The sequence below is a fragment of the Dipodomys ordii genome, unplaced genomic scaffold (genome assembly GCF_000151885.1).
Source record: "Dipodomys ordii isolate 6190 unplaced genomic scaffold, Dord_2.0 Scaffold87, whole genome shotgun sequence".
NCBI lineage: Eukaryota > Metazoa > Chordata > Mammalia > Rodentia > Heteromyidae > Dipodomys > Dipodomys ordii.
Window position 1 is genome coordinate 3730791 of NW_012267303.1, and position 16654 is coordinate 3747444.

The 16654-nt window shown below is 57.0% G+C and overlaps 4 protein-coding genes across 9 annotated transcripts in view; 1 reads left to right on the forward strand and 3 right to left on the reverse strand.

Annotated features, from left to right (window-relative positions):
• Window positions 1–207: 207 nt before the first annotated feature.
• Window positions 208–4414, reverse strand: Lmf2 (lipase maturation factor 2). Of its 4 annotated transcripts, none has more exons than XM_013025819.1 (14): window positions 4292–4414; window positions 3680–3933; window positions 3577–3605; window positions 3259–3458; window positions 2938–3116; window positions 2563–2704; window positions 2272–2406; window positions 2097–2202; window positions 1929–2025; window positions 1668–1850; window positions 1426–1594; window positions 1236–1347; window positions 1066–1162; window positions 208–973 (listed from the first exon to the last, which is right to left on the reverse strand). In XM_013025819.1, exons 1-14 carry the CDS (start codon window positions 4383–4385, stop codon window positions 677–679), a joined length of 2094 nt encoding a protein of 697 aa, XP_012881273.1. In that variant the 5' UTR covers window positions 4386–4414; the 3' UTR covers window positions 208–676. The 4 variants fall into 4 exon arrangements, with proteins under 4 accessions (XP_012881273.1, XP_012881271.1, XP_012881272.1 ...); XM_013025817.1 differs by having other exon boundaries at window positions 2272–2478; XM_013025818.1 differs by having other exon boundaries at window positions 2097–2406.
• A 337-nt stretch (window positions 4415–4751) lies between these two features.
• Ncaph2 (non-SMC condensin II complex, subunit H2) lies at window positions 4752–15631 on the forward strand. 3 transcript variants are annotated; one of them, XM_013025804.1, is made up of 20 exons: window positions 4752–4946; window positions 7923–8024; window positions 9751–9806; window positions 9911–9995; window positions 10072–10140; window positions 10253–10332; window positions 10409–10554; window positions 10869–10952; window positions 11765–11889; window positions 13362–13433; window positions 13737–13803; window positions 13909–14016; window positions 14136–14189; window positions 14300–14370; window positions 14460–14553; window positions 14619–14687; window positions 14788–14843; window positions 14933–15034; window positions 15127–15276; window positions 15344–15631. In XM_013025804.1, the coding sequence occupies exons 1-20, from the start codon at window positions 4839–4841 to the stop codon at window positions 15482–15484; spliced, it is 1839 nt and encodes a 612-aa protein (XP_012881258.1). In that variant the 5' UTR covers window positions 4752–4838; the 3' UTR covers window positions 15485–15631. The 3 variants fall into 3 exon arrangements, with proteins under 3 accessions (XP_012881258.1, XP_012881259.1, XP_012881260.1); XM_013025805.1 differs by having other exon boundaries at window positions 13939–14016; XM_013025806.1 differs by lacking the exons at window positions 14460–14553; window positions 14619–14687; window positions 14788–14843; ... (1 more) ...; window positions 15127–15276; window positions 15344–15631 and having other exon boundaries at window positions 13909–14065; window positions 14300–14326.
• An 84-nt stretch (window positions 15632–15715) lies between these two features.
• On the reverse strand, window positions 15716–16637 carry LOC105992758 (protein SCO2 homolog, mitochondrial). The gene has a single exon (XM_013025807.1). It carries the CDS (start codon window positions 16567–16569, stop codon window positions 15760–15762), a length of 810 nt encoding a protein of 269 aa, XP_012881261.1. The 5' UTR covers window positions 16570–16637; the 3' UTR covers window positions 15716–15759.
• Tymp (thymidine phosphorylase) overlaps window positions 16569–16654 on the reverse strand; it is a 4626-nt gene continuing 4540 nt past the window's right edge. Inside the window, exon 8 of the mRNA XM_013025728.1 lies at window positions 16569–16628. Within this exon, the coding sequence (XP_012881182.1) occupies window positions 16569–16628 (60 nt within the window). The remainder of the gene's footprint in view (window positions 16629–16654) is intronic.

The following is a 16654-nucleotide window of genomic DNA, read 5'->3' on the forward strand; positions in this document are numbered from 1 at the left end:
GGCTCCATCTTTTGGCAGTGGCCTCACAGCCCTGATGAGTCCAATCTATCCCTGTGTGGCCCTGGGGCATTTTGTGGTCAGGTCCTCTTGTCCATTTTACAGAGAAAACTGAGGGACAAGGAAGAAGCCCCTTGAGAAGTGAGGTCAGTGGTGAACAGCTGGGCTGTGCCCATGCCCACCGTTCTTAGGAAGGAAGCACAGCACAGGGCCACACAAAGGAAGCCTTTATTGGTGTGGGTCTGAAGAACAAGCTTCAAGGACAGGTCTGAAGAAGGGGCAGGTGCATATGGATCCACCATTGCTCATGTCTGCCTTTCCTGCTCCCTTCCTCGGTGAGTTCCACTCCCCCACACTGGGGCTGAGGTGGGGGCTCCAGACTCAGGCCTCTACAGTCAGGGGAAGGGCAGGGCTCCCCAGGCAGATTATATCCCAGGAGGGGCCTGAGTAAGGCTGCTGCAGGCCCACCACCTGGGGTGAGGGTGCATATGTGAGTGGACAGGGTTCTGATTGGCAGGAGAGGACTGGTGTGTCCTCAAGGTAGCACCCTGGAGTCCCCCGACTCGGACCTGAGTGTGAACCCGTAGGCCTGGCTAAGGCACAGTGGCCGACCTGCATCCCTGCTGCAGGGCAGAGGTCTGGGAGCCCTACCCTCTGGCGACCGGTGGTGAAAGCACCTCTATTTTTTCCGCCGGGGGGGCCGGGAACCATTGCCCGGGTTGGAGCTTGGGGCAGCTGGCTCGGAAGCTGCTCTGGAGTCCTTGGAGGCTGGTCTTTGCTTCTCCCCTCTGGCCAGAGGTGAGGACTGGAAGGGCCCGGGGGCCAGCAACGCTTGCACCAATTTGATAGCTCCGACAGCCGCCAGGAGACTCCAGAGCAGTGTGGGAGGCTCCAGTGGAGACAGCTGTGTCCTCACCCAGTGCAAGGCCCGGGCCAGGACTCTGCTGGGGCTGTGTGCCCGAGGTGGGTTCTTGTCCTGTGGGACAGGATTGAGGAAGGCCCACAGGTTTTTCCCCTGTGCCAAGGATTACCCTGCTACCTCCCCGAGCCTGGCTGACATCCTCTAACCTGAAGCCCGAACTGTTGGAGCAGCATCTCCAGCGTTGGGTCCCCCAGGGACACAGAGGGAAAGAATTCCTCCACCCACTGCCGTCGCCACCACCGGCTACAACAGAACTGGATATGAGTGCATGGCTGGATCCTAGGCCCCAGATCTCTCCCTAGTACCCTGGCCTCACCCTTGCTCTCCAGGCCGTGAAAACCAATACTTGTAGCGCTGGGCCCGGATGTAGGTAGGTGGCTGCTTGTGAAAGGGGTAACTGGTGACGTGGCTCTGGATCAGGCGGATTACTGCGGCAGGTGATGAGGCTCAGTATGGTCCTATCCCCCCAGGCAGCCCTTCCCAGCCCCCTCTGGCCCACCCCTCACCTGGCTCCTTGCCCTGCAGCAGGCGGAGCACGAGGCTGGTGAACCAGGGACTGTGTGTGTGGGGGCCAAGGGCTGCAAACCACATCTGCCAGTCAAGGCGTGGCTGGTGGGGCACCAGGACAGGGGGCTGTCGGCTCACATTCCCAGGCTTGTACATGAACTCGATCTCCTGCCAGATGAATTCACGCTCAGCGAGGGCAGGGAGGCCGAGCCCTTGCGCCCCACCCATTGGGAGGACTCACTGTCCAGTGGTGACCGTCGAAGCTGCCTTCCAGCACCACCTCAGGCCGCCCACCCAGCCCAGTCATCCGGCGGAAGAGGCCGTATGAATTGGCCAGCTGCAAGTGCTCCACAGCACCAAACAGGTGGTGGGCCCCAGTCCAGAGATGTCCATGGGTCCCAGGCTCCACATAGGAGTAGGGTACCTGCAGGACAGGTGGGCAGAGGATTAGTGCTGTCTCCCAGACCCCTTCCCAGACTCCATTTCCTGCACTGCTACCTACCAGGCTGATCAAGAACAAGGCAACTGTGGCAGCGCCCACCACAGAGAGCTGGACCCCTGCGCAGAGCTTCCGCAGCCACCCCTGTACCTGGGTCCACCTGGGAAAGAGATGCTGAGCGTGAGGTCTGCCCTGGCCTGGAAGCTGTCCCCCCCACGCTTGAGCACACACCTCCAGAAGGTCATCAGCAGCTCCCAGGCCAGGGAGACCACCCCCAGCCACATGGTGGGCAGGGTCACTGTCTTCAGCCACTGGGAGAACTGGTGAAAGGTGAAGGCTGCGGAGGACGGGGATGTAAGGGGGTTGGTCCAGCCCTGCCCTTGGGCTCCCCCCAGTGGGCACTCACTGGTTCTGGAGTGGATGGTTCGCTGCTGCCAGTCAACTTCCAGGCCAAAATAGTGTACAGTGCCATAGGCCAGCAGCCCATAGATGGCTAGTTCCAGTAGCAGGGACAGTGTGGCCAAGAGGGCCTTGGGCCAGGCTATAGATAGGGTAGGACAATCACAGGTTGACTGAGGGTCCACAGCCAGGATGCCAGGATGAAGCTTGGTACCTTCAGGGGCTTTTGGTAGGAAGGAGACAGCCTGAGAAGGTAGGGAGCTGGGACAGCCAGCAGTCTTGATGGGCTAGTACTTACAGGTAGGCGTCCTCTTATGGCGGCTACAGCCAGGCTCAGCAGATAGGTGATGATCATCTAGGAGGGCAGTGGTGAGCACCAGCGTTAGCAGGTTGAAGAAGTTATAGTTGCCAGTGATGATAATCAAGACTTGCAAAAGCACCTAGGGTGAGGGTGGGTCTGCAGTCACAACTTGGAAGGGCCGTATCCACTCCGTGCTCCCCTGTTCCCCCAACTGCGGCCCCAACATCTGCGGTGTGGTTGCAGCCCCACTGTGGGACACACTCCAGTAACACATCACTGTACCTGCCAGGCTTCTGACCCCAGCCACCACTCCTCCAGGGCGACTTTGTCTCAGCGGGACCCACTGAACAGAGGTGAAAACTACATCCTTACCTGAGCATAGAAGGCAACCAAACGCAGGCGGCGAATGGGGGCAAAGAACAGAGGGGGTACTGCGATCTCGATGAGGAAGGTGGCGACCACGCTGAGCTTGTGCAGCCAGACTGGCAGGTGGTGGGCGAACCAGGCAGCAGGTGTGGGCAGGCACTGTGTCTCATAGTGGTAGGTGAGGGCTATGAGCAATGAGTGATGGTCAAAGCTGGGCAGAGTCAAGACCACTCCAGATTCTGACCAGGACGCTCACCAGTGAGCCCCCACCACGCGGGGCAGCGGCCGGTCAGCCTGACCACCCCAGATTCTGACCTAGACACTCACCAGTGAGCCCCCACCACGTGGGGCAGCGGCTGGTCAGCTTGACCACCCCAGAGGCGAACATGAGGCGGAACAGCAGCCAGCGCACAAGCCAGAAGGGGAGGCCTTCGTGGGGTGAGGCCCTGCCCTGCTTGTGACGGGGCGGCAGCGTCAGTGGTGCCACCAGCACAGCCAGGAAGCCAGTCTCCAGCAGCAAGGAATCCCTATGGGGAGAGGAAATGGGACAAAGGGTCCTCCCTACAAGGGTGCTCCCCTCAGGTCTTCCCAGGAGAAGCAAACACCCTGCCCAGCCTCAGTAACCCTGGCTCAGGAGTCACTCACCACTGGAAATAGAGGAATACCTGGCCCACCTGCGGGAAGAACGGCTGTCAGGGAGCTGGTGTGTGCCCGGGATGGGGGCCGGAGGGACTCAGGTCCTACTTGCCTGGCAGGCTGACAGGTAGGCAGCCCAGAGCAGCAGGTAGACCAGGGGGTGGCGCAGAGGGCGTAGCAGTAGGGCACCCAGGGCCAGCACCGTGCCCGTCAGGGTCAGCAGCTCCAGGCCCTGGGCTGTGTCCAGCCCCAGCCTCGGTGCCTCCCACAGCAGCGTTGGCGTCTCCCACAGCTGCTGCCAGCGCCCCTTACCCTGCGGCCTCAGCGTCCTCCGCGCGGGGAGGATGCCATCGGGGCCGTAGAGGCCTGTGGGAAGGTGTGTCAGGGATGGCCCGGGACGGGCCCGGGACAGCCCCCCCCTCCCCCCGCGAAGCCGGCAGTCACCGCGGACTTGACAAGCACACGGGGTCCCCGAGGCCCGGGCCTCTCCTTTCCCTACCTGCCCACCAGGTCTGGGAGGAAGTCCGGCCCCCGCTCCCCGCCCGCGTGGGAGCCCAGCCCCGCGGGACGGACCACCGCACGTTCCCTGCTGCTACACCCGTGAGGCCCACGCGTCGAGGCCGGGCCTCCCGCCCTCCCACACCGCGCGGGCGCAGGCTGGAGGGGCGAGGCCACGCCGGGGCTCGTGTGCGGGAGGGGCGCTGCCCCACGCCGGCGCCCTCACCCGGGATCTGCGTGTAGAGGGAAGCGAAGGCGAACATGAACACCGCGGCCACACCCTGGAGGAAAAGCTGCCGCGGGAGCCGGGAGCCAGCCATGTCCGCTACGAAGCCGGATGGACCAGGGCCCGGAGCGCCCGCCACCACGCCCCGCCCCCTGCATTCCACCCGAGCGGCGGGCCTGCCCCGCCCACAACTGTAGCCGGGCCGTAGGCCCCGCCCCGCGGCGTGGCCCCGCCCCTCGTCCCGCCCTCCGGCCCCGCCCAGACTCAGCTAGCCCCGCCCTCCTACCGCCCCTGCACTGTATACCATCCCATAACCGAATCCCCGCCCCTCCCCCGGCGGCCCCGCACTGCGGCCGGCGGCCGGCGGGCGGCGTGGGTGTTCGCACCTCACGGCCTCAGTCCGCTTTACGCCGTCGAGCTGCGCGCGGCGCCCTGCGCACGCACTTCCTGGGCGGGAACGGCAAAATGGCGCCAGAACTAGAGTGGCGCTGAGCCCGCGGCCCGCTCCGAAGTTGGCCCCGCTGCCCCGGGCGGCGCGCCCGCGACCATGGAGGACGCGGAGGCGCGCTTCGCCCACCTCCTGCAGCCCATTCGTGACCTCACCAAGAACTGGGAGGTGGACGTGGCGGCCCAGCTGGGCGAGTATCTGGAGGAGGTAAGGGCGGCGCGGGGCGCCCGGGGCCGGGGCGGCGCGGGCGCCCGGGCCGCCCACATCGGCTCTCGGCCGGGCTCGGCCTCTGGAGCCGGTCCTCCGTCTAGTCTGCCTCTGTCTGCGGCTCCGCCGTCAGGCGTGGCCCTGGCGCTCCCGGCCGGGGCTGGTGTCCACCGCCGCGGCAGGCCGCCCGCCCTGCGTGCTCTTAGCCTGTCATCCTCAGATCGCCGCCGCCTCCCCCTCCCCTCCCATCCTCTTCCCTTTTCTCCCCCTCCCCCTCTTCCTTCCCCCCCCTCTTCCTCCCCTTCCCCCTCCACTTTTTTTTTCCCCTCGAGCCTCAGTGCCACTTCCGGTTCTGTGGTTAGTTAATTGGAGATGGGTCTCACAGACTTTGCTGCCCGGGCTGGCTTTGAACCGCTGTCCTCAGATCTCAACCTTCTGACTAGGATGACAGGCGTGAGCTACTGACCCACGGCTCTATTTCTTTTAAACCTGTGGCGTCCCAAGCTTACCAAGCTCATTCTTGGCTGGCTCGGGCATTTTTCCCTTTATGTACTGGTAATAGGGCTCGAACTCAGGGCCACACTCTCCTGGGCTTTTTTACCCAACTGCTTGGCGCTATTCCACATGAGCCACACCTCAGGTGCAGCCTGCCGTCTAGTTCGTCTATGCCCTTCATTTGCTTTCTACACATTTGCCAGAATTCATTTCACTGCTCATTTACTCACTATTGTTGAATATTAGTTTTGTGCCAAAAGTCTATGTCAGGGCTGGGAAGGTGGCTCAGTGGTAGAGTGCTTGCCTTACATGCATGAGGCCCTGGGTTCAATTTCTTAGCACCACATATGCAAAAAAAAAAAGCTGGAAGTGGCACTGTAGCTCAAGTGGTAGAGCACTAGCCGTGAGGTGAAGAGCTGAGGGACAGCGCCTAGGCCCAGAGTTCAGGCCCCACGACTGTACCCCCCCCCAAAAAAAAGTATGTCAACCTCTAAAGGAAATTAACATAGTAAACAGTAATCCATGCTTTGATGGGATTTGCACTTGTGGGAAGATCGGTTCTAAGGCAGTATGGCTACATAGAGTTGTGTGTGTCATATGTTTGGTGCTTATTTTGGCCAAACATTGTTTTGTGTGTGTATTTTGTGTTATGAATTAGTGTAATTTAGAAAAATAATTTGTAGATACCAGAAAGATAATTGATATTCTTAAAGTCCTATCTGCTTTCTGTCACTGTGTTTGCCATTGGTGATAGGGCTGGGAATGTGCCTCAGTGGTAGAGTGCTTGCCTGACATGCATGAAGCCCTGGGTTTGATAGCTCAGTGCCGCATACACAGAAAAAGCCAGAAGTGGTGCTGTGGCTAAGTGGTAAATGCTAGCCTTGAGCAAAAGAAGCTCAGGGACAGTGTCCAGGTCCTGAGTTCAAGCCCCAGGACTTGCAGAAGAGAAGGACCTCCTGCACATTCCCTTCTTTTAGTCCTGGTCCTCTGGAGCCTTGCTCTTCTGTAGACTGTAGTGCTCCTGTCCCCTCTTGTCACTTCCCCCTGATCTGCCGAACGCCTCTGCTCTTCATGAATGAGGGGAAGCAGCTCTCCCTGCTGGCCTCCTCCCCAACGGTTCCCTGACTGGGACTATCACAGTGCCCGGTATCTTCTCCTCCCCCACACTTCAGCCACATTGGTGTAATGCTCATTTTCCTAAATAGTGTTATTGTCTCTGCTGACTGCCTTTTCATGGGGGATTTCTCTTCCCAGAATGCCTTTCTTTTTTTTTACTTGCCTAGGGAGTTACCCATTTTTTAAGCTTAGCTCTGACATCACCACCTCATCAGATATTTATCTGACACTAGCGTCTCACACTGAACTATAGGCTGGAATTACCTTCGTGCATCTCACAGGCCCCTAAGGAAGCAGAAGCTCGGAAGTGGTGCAACTAGAACACACTCATGGGGCAACAAAGAGGTCCAGGTGCTGAGGGAGAGCCTGCGGGTTTGCACTGGAGACAGGGTGGGGGCATCCCAGGCAGAGGGAGAAGCAGAGCCGCAGCACTCAGAAAAACGTGTGGAGCTTCAAAGTACTGCTCATGAGAGGAGGACAGAAGGGGGGTCCGGTCTTGGAGGAGATGGTGGGTTGTAAGAGGAAAATGTTTGTGAGCTGGGAGTGTTACTTAGGGGTAAGAGTCTAGCATAGGACTGGGAAGGTGGCTCAGTGGTAGAGCGCTTGCCTTGCATGCAGGAGGCCCTGGGTTCGATTCCTCAGCGCCACATAAGCAGAAAAAGCTGGAAGTGTTGCTGTGGCTCCAGTGGTAGAGCGCTAGCCTTGAGCTGAAGAGCTGAGGGACAGCGCCCAGGCCCAGAGTTCAGGCCCCACAAACGACAAAAAAAAAAAAAAAAGGCTAGCATATATGAGGCCTTCGGTTCAATTTCCATTACCTTGAAAAACGTTCTTTTTGAGATATGTGGAAATTCTTAGTGGGGAATTATAAATGCAGAGCCTTAGGGTTTATGAGTCGCTCAAACACACCAATACACAAGATGGACCCTGTAGAAGATACACCCTGCGAAGGAGCAGGCTGAGCATAGACTCCCAGGACCACGCTCTAAGGAGTGACATAGAACTGAGGCTCAGAGAGGCTCAAGGAAGATCCCTCAGGACTCTTTGCTGGGTTCTCCCCTCAAGGGTTTAGACCTCAGCATTTTTCTGCCTCCATTCTCTCGGGTTGGGTTCTTCCTGCTGGAGTTTGTCCCAGTTGGCCTCAAGCTGGGTGCAGTGGGAAACATCTTCAGCCAGGATCCTTGGGGGGACCTTCCTCCCCCAGTTCACTAGGTTTCAGAGGACCTAAGACATCACAAAGATCTGCCCCTCTGGAGACAACCCAGGCAGACTCCAGAGCAAAGCTGGAGTGGTCCGTGCAGCGCTACCCAGGAGGAATTAAGCACAGACGGTCTTTGGCTTCTCCTGCACCGGTGTTCTTTCTTGCAGCTGGACCAGATCTGCATTTCTTTTGATGAAGGCAAAACCACAATGAACTTCATTGAGGCTGCACTGCTTATCCAAGGTTCAGCCTGTGTCTACAGTAAAAAGGTGAGAGCCAGGGGCTGCAGGTCTCAGTACTTCAGGTCAGGGGTGACCATGGTCTGCTCTCCTATCGTATGTGCAATACTCATCCATATGACTTATCTTGACAGCATTGAAAGCTGTACCCCTGGTTTCCTTCACATCTCATAAAGCCAGTGGTAAACTTGGACTTAAAGTGATAGGGCTGTTGGGTGCCGGTGGCTCATGCCTGTCATCCCAACTAGGAGACTGTGATCTGAGGATTGTGATTTGAATCTAGCACAGGCAGCAAAGTCCACGAGACTCCTATCTACAACAAACTACTCAGAAAAAGCCACAAGTGGTGCTGTGGCTTAAGTGGTAGAGCACCAACCTTGAGCAAAAGAAGCTCAGGGACAGCACCTAGGCCCTGACTTCAAGCTCTAGCACTAGCAAAAACAAATAAAATGTCCATGCCAAGTGCCAATGGCTCACACTTAAAATCCCAGCTACTTACAAGGTTTAGGTCTGAGGATTGTGGTTCAAAGCCAGTCCCAACCAATCCAGTTCTGGGGCTTACACTCTGGGCCTGGGCATGTCCCTGCGCTTCTTTTGCTCAAGGCTAGCACTCTACCACTCCAGCCACAGCACCATTTCTGTTTTTTTCTGTATATGTGGTACTGAGGAATCGAACCCAGGGCTATATGCATGCGAGGCAAGCACTCTACCACTGAGCCACATTTGTAGTCCTCCAAGAGACTTATCTCCAGTTAATTGGCAGAAAAACAGAAATGAAGGAATGGCTCAAGTAAAAAGCATGAGACACTAAGTTTTGTGTTTTGGTTCACAAAGAAGAAATATAACTAAAGTAAAAGTGAGTTGGAGTACATAGCTCAAATGGTAAAGTGTCTGCAAGTGTTAGACCCTGAGTTCAGAACTCCAGTCCAGGGGGCGGGGAGGTGGGCACAGAACCTGAGGGAAAAAGGGTAAAATAGCCCAGCATTGGAGCTCAGTGGATGCTGATGAAAATGAATTGCATTGTGGGTGGACATGGGAGGGAGGGACTGGGAGGGGGTGCAAGACACTGTGAAAGGAAATGTAGCCGGGCGCCGGTGGCTCACGCCTGTCATCCTAGCTACTGAGGAGGCTGAGATCTGAGCATCACGGTTCAAAGCCAGCCTGGGCAGGAAAGTCCGTGAAACTCTTATCTTCAGTAACCCACCAGAAAACCAGAAGTGGCGCTGTGGCTCAAGCCGTAGAGCGCTCGCCTTGAGCTGAAGAGCACAAGGACAGCGCCCAGGCCCAGAGTTCAAGCCCTGTGACTGACAAAAAAGAAAGGAAATGTATTCATTATCTGACTCATAATCCCTCTGTACATCACCTTTATAATAACAAAGAAAAGCAAACCTCCAGTACCGCTCATGCCTGTAATTCTAGCTATTTAGGAAGCTGATATGAGAAGATCAAGGTTGGAAGCCAGCTGGGGCTTCCAACCAAAAAGTCAGAAAAGGAACTGGCTCAAGTAGCAGGGAAGTAGCCTTGAACACAAAAGCTCAGGTCATGCCCAGGCCTTGAGTTCAGGCCCCAGGCCCAGCCCAAAAATAACAAATGCAGTACTGATTTTAAAAAAAAAAAAGCATTTTTTTTTTGGTGGCAAAGTCATCAGAGTTGATGGAGGTTTGAAAGTCCTGCCAGACTCGGTCCTACCAGCTTCGCGCTGGGCAGGCCTCACCATGGGCCGCCCTGTGTCCTCACACCTGCCTCTGGTTGCCAGGTGGAGTACCTCTACTCGCTGGTCTACCAGGCTCTGGATTTCATCTCTGGGAAGAGGTGAGTGGGTCGGGAGTGAGCCTGCATCTTTGCAGCTGCTTCTGCTTGGAGCGTGGGAGCGCCTGAAGCTGTCCTCCATGTCCAAGGATGCTTTTCTCTCTCAGGCAAGCCAAGCAGCTCTCCTCAGTACGGGAAGACGGGACCAACAGAGCTGCCAGCTTGGGGACCCCTCAAGAAGCAGACGATGAGGTCAGTTGGGATGTATGCCCTCCGCCCCACATTTTCCACCTGCTCTGCTTCCATGAGTTCTTGCTGTCTCTTTTAGTTCCTGTCCCTTGATGACTTCCCTGACTGTCAGACTAATGTGGATCTGAAGGATGGCCAGGTGCCCAGTGTGAGTATCCTGGCATTCAGGGGGCTATATCATTCCTTGGGGAGAGGAGGGTGCTGCTCTGTAGGTGTCTCTACCCGGAGCTTGCCTAGTTCAACTCCCCACCCATGTGCAGGAGCTGCTCATCATCCCGCTCCTGCCCATGGCCCTGCTTGCCCCTGACAAAGTGGAGAAAAATAACAGCCCCCTGTACAGGTATAGGCCCCAGCCCAGCGTGGGGAGGGGAGAGCCTGCCTGGGAGGGGCCTCCACAACAGCCATGTCTGCCCCAGCCGTCAGGGTGAAGTCCTGGCCAGCCGGAAGGACTTCCGGATGAATACATGCACCCCCAACCCCAGAGGGGCATTCATGCTGGAGCCAGTGGGAATGTATCCTGTGGAGCCTGTGGATGTATGCCCTGTGCCAAGAAACCAGAAAGGTGACAGGCTGGGTCTGGGGAGGGGCATCTGGCAGGAAAGAAGTAGATCTTTCTATGGACTACTTTTGGGTACCTTGTGCCTGCTAGCTCTAGTCCTGGGAGCTGCCTCTCCCCAGTTGCCCACTTCCCTTTGGAGAGTTAGCTGGAGTTCATCCCTCCTTGCTGACAGTCACAGCTGCTCTTAGTGCTGAGTTTTGACACTTTCTACTCTACATGGCCCTGGAATTGGGGCCTGCTCTGCTTTGGCTTCCACTGGCCCCCTGGAGAGCTTTGTTGGTGACCAGGTAGGAACCTTCTTGGAACATCTCTCCCAGATGCCAGGGGTACTGAAGATCAGCCAGTGGACGTCTCTGGGTATCTGAGTCCTGTGCCTGAACTTGGCTTGTCCCAGGAGCCAGGTGAGAGGATTCCCTGGAACCTTGCAGGGTTGAGGAGGGGACCAGGAAGGTAGAGCCAGTGGACATGCTATAAGCGAGGCTGCTCTCAGCGCACCTGTCCTGTCCTGCTGCTGTTTGCTGTGCAGCTGGTTTGGGGCAAGGCACAGTGGGAGCAAACACAGCTTGGAGCTGGGCCCCCATGCCTGGGCCCTGGCCCTCCTGAGCCTCAGGAGCTGCCCTCTGCCCTCTGGCCTCCTCTGGTGGAAATCAGTGGCAACACAGAAAGAACATTTGGGTTGCGTGTGGCTCAAGTGGTGGACTACTTGCCTAGTAAGTCTGAGGGCCTGACTTTAAACCCTGGTTTAGGAAAGAAAAAAAAAGTAAGAAAAGAACATTTGCTAAGAAATAGGATGAATTAAGGGGCTGGGAAGGTGGCTCAGTGGTAGAGTGCTTGCCTTGCATGCATGAGGCCCTGGGTTCAATTCCTCAGCACCACATAAGCAGAAAAATCTGGAAGTGGTGCTATGGCTCAATGGTAGAGCTCTAGCCTTGAGCTGAAGAGCTGAGGGACAGAGCCCAGGCCCAGAGTTCAGGCCTCACGACCGACAAATAAAAAGAAAAAAAAAAGAAGATGAATTAAACAAAGTGTGCTGGTGTGAGGAAGCGAGTGGAGTCTGAGGCCCCAGTAGATCTCCACACACCACAAGTGAAGCTTCCAAGAGGGCTGGCCTGCCAGGTTCCCGGGCCGGGCTGGACTCCACCTCCCGGACCAGCCTCCGGCTCTCGTCTGGTCCCAGCTCCTCAGGCTGACTGCTCTTTTGGTTCCTGCCCAGCCTCCTTTCCAGAGGGCCCGCCACCCAGCAGCGGGGATGAGGACACAGAGGATGCCGTGGAGCTCCCAGAGGCCGCAGCCCCCACGGCTGCTCTGGAGCCTGCTGACCCAAGGACCCTGCAGCAGGTGGGACGCAGGGGCCTCAACCCAGGCTGTCAGCCGAGAAGCCCTGCCCTGGACAGAGCTGCCCGCCGTGCTGCGCACGTTGGCCTCTGGTCTTTTTACATCGGGCCGTGTGTTCTTCAGGTTCCTGGCTGCCCTCCAGCCAGCCAGTCCTTCGGTGTCCCCTGCTTCTAGTGTCCCCTCTGCGCTGAGCAGCTGCTCCTCCTCAGAGGAGTGGGTTCGTGGTTAGGGGTCTGAGCTCTATGGGGCTTGAGGTTCCTGGGTTGCCAGCTTTTCTTCAAGGCTCACTCCTGTCTGAATAGGCTGTCAGGAGAAGTCTGTACTGCTTTTCTTCATGCCCAAAGGTAGAGTCTATGTAGTGTACCACTAAGAAATTCTTAGCTTTTTCAAAAGAAAACCCTGGGCTGAGGGCATAGCTTAGTGGTAACATGGTTACTTAGTGGGAGAGAGGCCCTGGGTTTAACCCCAGAACTGCCCACACCAGACAGACTTGAGATCCTAAAAACCAACCCAGTACATAAAGGGTAAAATGCTAGCATTTATTCTGGACCAGTGTTTCTCATGCTCTGTCCCATTTTTTGTATTTTAAAATAAGTTTTCTATGGTGGGTATTTTTGTAAAAATGATCCAAAATTATTGTTATTTTGTTTTGCTTTTTAGTCCTTTATTTAAATATTTCATCCCTTCTAGGTTTTTATTGTTGTTAATATTTTTCTTTCTTTTTTTTTTGTGTCAGTCATGGGGCTTGAACTCTGGGCCTGGCACTGCCTGGCTCCATTTTTTTTTATTCTTACTATAAAGGTGACATACAGAGTGATTAAAGTTACATAGGTCAGGTAAAAAGTACATTTCTGCCAAGTGCTGGTGTCTCACGCCTATAATCCTAGTTACTCAAGAGGCTAAGGTCTAAGGAATACAGTTCAAAGCCAACCCCAGGCAGGAAAGTCCATGAGACTCTTCAATTAAACACCAGAAAACCGGAAATTGAGCTACAGCTCAAGTGGTAGCGTGCTAGCCTTGTGCTGAAGAGCTCAGGGACAGTGCCCAGGCCCAAAGTTCAAGCCCCATGACCAACAACAACAACAAAAAGTGTATTTCCTAGCTGGGCTTTGGTGGCTCATGCCTGTAATTCTCAGGAGGCTGAGATCTGAGGATCACAGTTCAAAGCCACCCAGGCAGAAAAGTCCTTGTGAGACTCATCTCCAATTAACTGCTCAAAAACCAGAAGTGGTGCTGTGTCTCCTTGAGCAAAAACATCACAGGGACAGTACCCAGGCTTGAGTTCAAGCTGACAAAAAAAAAAAAGAATTTCCCTTTAGACAGTGCCATCCCTTTCCTTGTTCTTCCCCAGTTTTGCCCTCCTATTCCTACCCTTCCAGGGTTTTTGGACATGGGTCAAAGTGCAGGGATGCTGGGCTACTCAGGGACTAGGTGGACAGAGGCAGGAGAGGGACCTGTGGGCTATTCCCTTGTAGACTGCCACCGGGCCTAGGACCTGTATGCTGCGGGATCAAGGAAGGCCCCCAGACCCCGTGTCCCGGCTGAAGGTGAGAGTGCTCTCGAGCCCTTGAATGTGCATCTGTCATGGCTTTGCTCCTGCCAGACTTTAATACCTAGGTGTCCCATGCTTAGCCTGTGCCCCTTGACATACCTTCTCAAGGATTCTTATTCCTTCCAGAAACTAGAGGACCCTCCCTGCAGCTCCGTGCTACCTCTCCCTCTGGTGCCACCCTCTGACCTTGGGTTAAGTGTGGCCAGCAGCTCCCGGGGCTCTCACTGCACTGGGCATCTGCCTTAAGGAGTGCGCAGCCCTTCTCTCCCCTCAGGATCTGCTTATGCTCTGTACTTAGGAGACCCCAGATCCCTGGCAGAGCCTGGACCCCTTTGATTCCCTGGACTCTAAGCCCTTCAAGAAAGGTAACTACTGGGGGGGCTCTGCTGCTTAAGTTTCCTGGGATTGGAGGGAGTAGAGAGGGGTGGGCTCTATATCCTGACCCTGAGATGGTTTGTGGCTGTCCCCAGGTAGGCCCTATTCTGTGCCCCCTTGTGTAGAAGAGGCTCCAGGACAGAAGCGCAAGAGGAAGGGTGCCACCAAACTTCAGGACTTCCACCAGTGGTACCTGGCTGCCTGTGAGTGGTGGTGCTGGGCAGAGGCGGTGCACCCTTTTCCTCCAGTGCTGTGAGTAGCCCCCGACCCCTGCGGGGTCAAGGCCTTGGCATGCACTCTGCCTGACCCAGTTTCTTCACAGATGCTGACCATGCTGACAGCAGAAGGCGCAGGCGAAAGGGCCCAACCTTTGCAGGTAAGGGGCTGCTAGGGAGTCTCTTCTCCACTTCCCCTGCCGGGGTTACCTGAGGTCCTTGGGCGGACCGGGCGGGATGAGGGAACTCCTCACAAGGCCTGTGTCTATAGACATGGAGGTCTTATACTGGAAGCATGTGAACAGTCAGCTGGAAACCCTCCGGAAACTGCAGAGGAATGAGGCAAGTACCTTTGAGGCCAGAGTCTGGGCAGCAACCGGGCCCTGATGGAATGTGACAGTGTCCTCACAGAGGACTCTCTTTCTGGACAGATGGCTGAGCGGTGGCTCCCCCGGGCTGAGGAGAGGTTGTGGCCTGCAGAAGGGGATGCCTTGGAGGAGTCCCTGGAGGACCTCGGTGTGGCAGGTGGGTAATGGGGGTGGGGGCACCTGAGCACCTGCAGCCAGCTGACTAGCTTCCTGTACCTGTAGATGACTTCCTAGAGCCTGAAGGGTATGCAGAGCCTGAAGGGGCAAAGCCTGGGGAAGCCGCCAACCTGGGTAGGTCTTAGCAGGTGGGGGGAGGGAGGGGGAGAAGGCAGGGGTGCTGAGGGAAGGGCTCTGTGTGGTGCCAGTTCAGAAGCTCAGCTTGCCCTTTCAGATGCAGAGGTCATGCCCAAATCCCCAAGCTACGAGGAACTGGTTCGAAAGAATGTGGTAGGCCTGGGTCAGAGAGGGTGGGAACTGAGAGGAACATGCTAAGCCCTCACGTGCAAAGTAGAGAGCCCAGTGACCCCCCCCTGCAGGAGCTGTTCATTGCCACCTCCCAGAAGTTTGTCCAGGAGACAGAGCTGAGCCAGCGCATCAGAGACTGGGAAGACACCATCCAGCCCCTGCTCCAGGAGCAGGTAGAGCGGGCACTCCTCAGGAATCGCACAGTGGCCTCTTGGGTTTGTCCAGGGCCCCAGCCTTTGCTAATAAGTCAGTGTCCCCTGTTCAGGAGCAGCATGTGCCCTTTGACATCCATACCTATGGGGACCAGGTGGTCTCACGATTTCCCCAGCTCAATGAATGGTGTCCCTTTGCGGAGCTGGTGGCCGGGCAGCCTGCCTTTGAGGTCTGTCGCTCCATGCTGGCCTCCCTGCAACTGGTGAGTGGCCCAGGACACGTGGGAGGGGTAGGTAGCCCTGGACTCTGCTGATGCTTTGCTCCCGCAGGCCAATGACTACACGGTGGAGATCTCCCAGAAGCCAGGCCTGGAAGAGGCCATGGATACCATGTCTCTGAGACTGCTCACACACCAGCGGGCCCACATGCGCTTCCAGACCTACGCAGCCCCTTCCATGGCCCAGCCTTGAACAGGAAGCACTGAGGCAGGGCGGAGGGAGGTGTGGGCTTGGAGTCCTGTCTCTGTACTGAGGGCCGCCCCCTCCAGTGCTGCCTCCTAGCCCACCCAGTCTAATAAAGTGGTCTTGCCACCTAACCTACCCTCCCCCAAACCTTTAGAAGTGCTTGCTCTGTGTAGAAAGAAGAGCTGTCCTGCCCCTGCACCCCCTGCCTCCATGGGGTGCTGACAGATCACACAAGCACACCATTAATGTACCAATTTAATAGCAGCCCAGGCTTTGGTGGTTCAGGACAGGATGCTGTGGAAGGTGCCCATGTGTTGCTTCACGCTGTCAGCAATCTGCTCGGCTGATCTGCCCCGACCATAGTAGTCAGTGAAGAGGCCATCGGGGTTGAGCAGGTAGATGGCAATGGAATGGTCCACGATGTAGTCCTGGTCTTCATCTTTGGGGCCAGCGCTGTAGTACACACGGTAGCTGCGGCTAACCTGGGCCACCTGTTCGGTAGAGCCAGTCAGACCCAGCAGCCTCGGGTGGAAGTCCTGCACATATCTGGCCATGGCTGCCACATCGTCCCGTTCCGGGTCCACGGAGATGAAGATGGGCTGCACCAGGGGCAGCCCAGGCTCTGCCTCCAGCCGCTGCACCACCTGCACGAGCTTCTCCAGTTCGTCTGGGCAGATGTCCGGGCAGTGGGTGAAGCCGAAGTACATGAGCACCCACTGGCCTCTGAAGTCGGCCTTGCACCGAGGCTGGCCTCTGTGGTCCAGCAGGCTGAAGTCGCCCTGGCCCACAGCAGCCTGGCGCAGGGCCTCGGTCCGCTGCTGCCGCCGCCGCTGCTCCTTCTCTGTCTTGGCAGCCAGCCAGGCCCCGCCCAGCCCAGCCCCAAACAGAGCAGTGACCAGCAGCCTGGTGTGCAGCCGCGGGCCTCGGGGGGAGCCCCGCCCTGACGAGGCTCGGGACCGCGTACCCAGGGCCTCCCCTCCCAAGGTCCTAGGAGGAGCCCGGGGTCTGAGCAGAGAGAGCCGGGGCCAAATCTTGGAACCCTGAGCCAGCAGCAACATGGACGTGATGTTCCTGGAGAGGAGGAGAGACATCAACGGAGGTCCCGCGGCGAAGGCGGTGCCGGACTGGCGCGGGCCCGCACCCTGTCGCGCTGCGACCAGCGGGCTTGCCACCCCC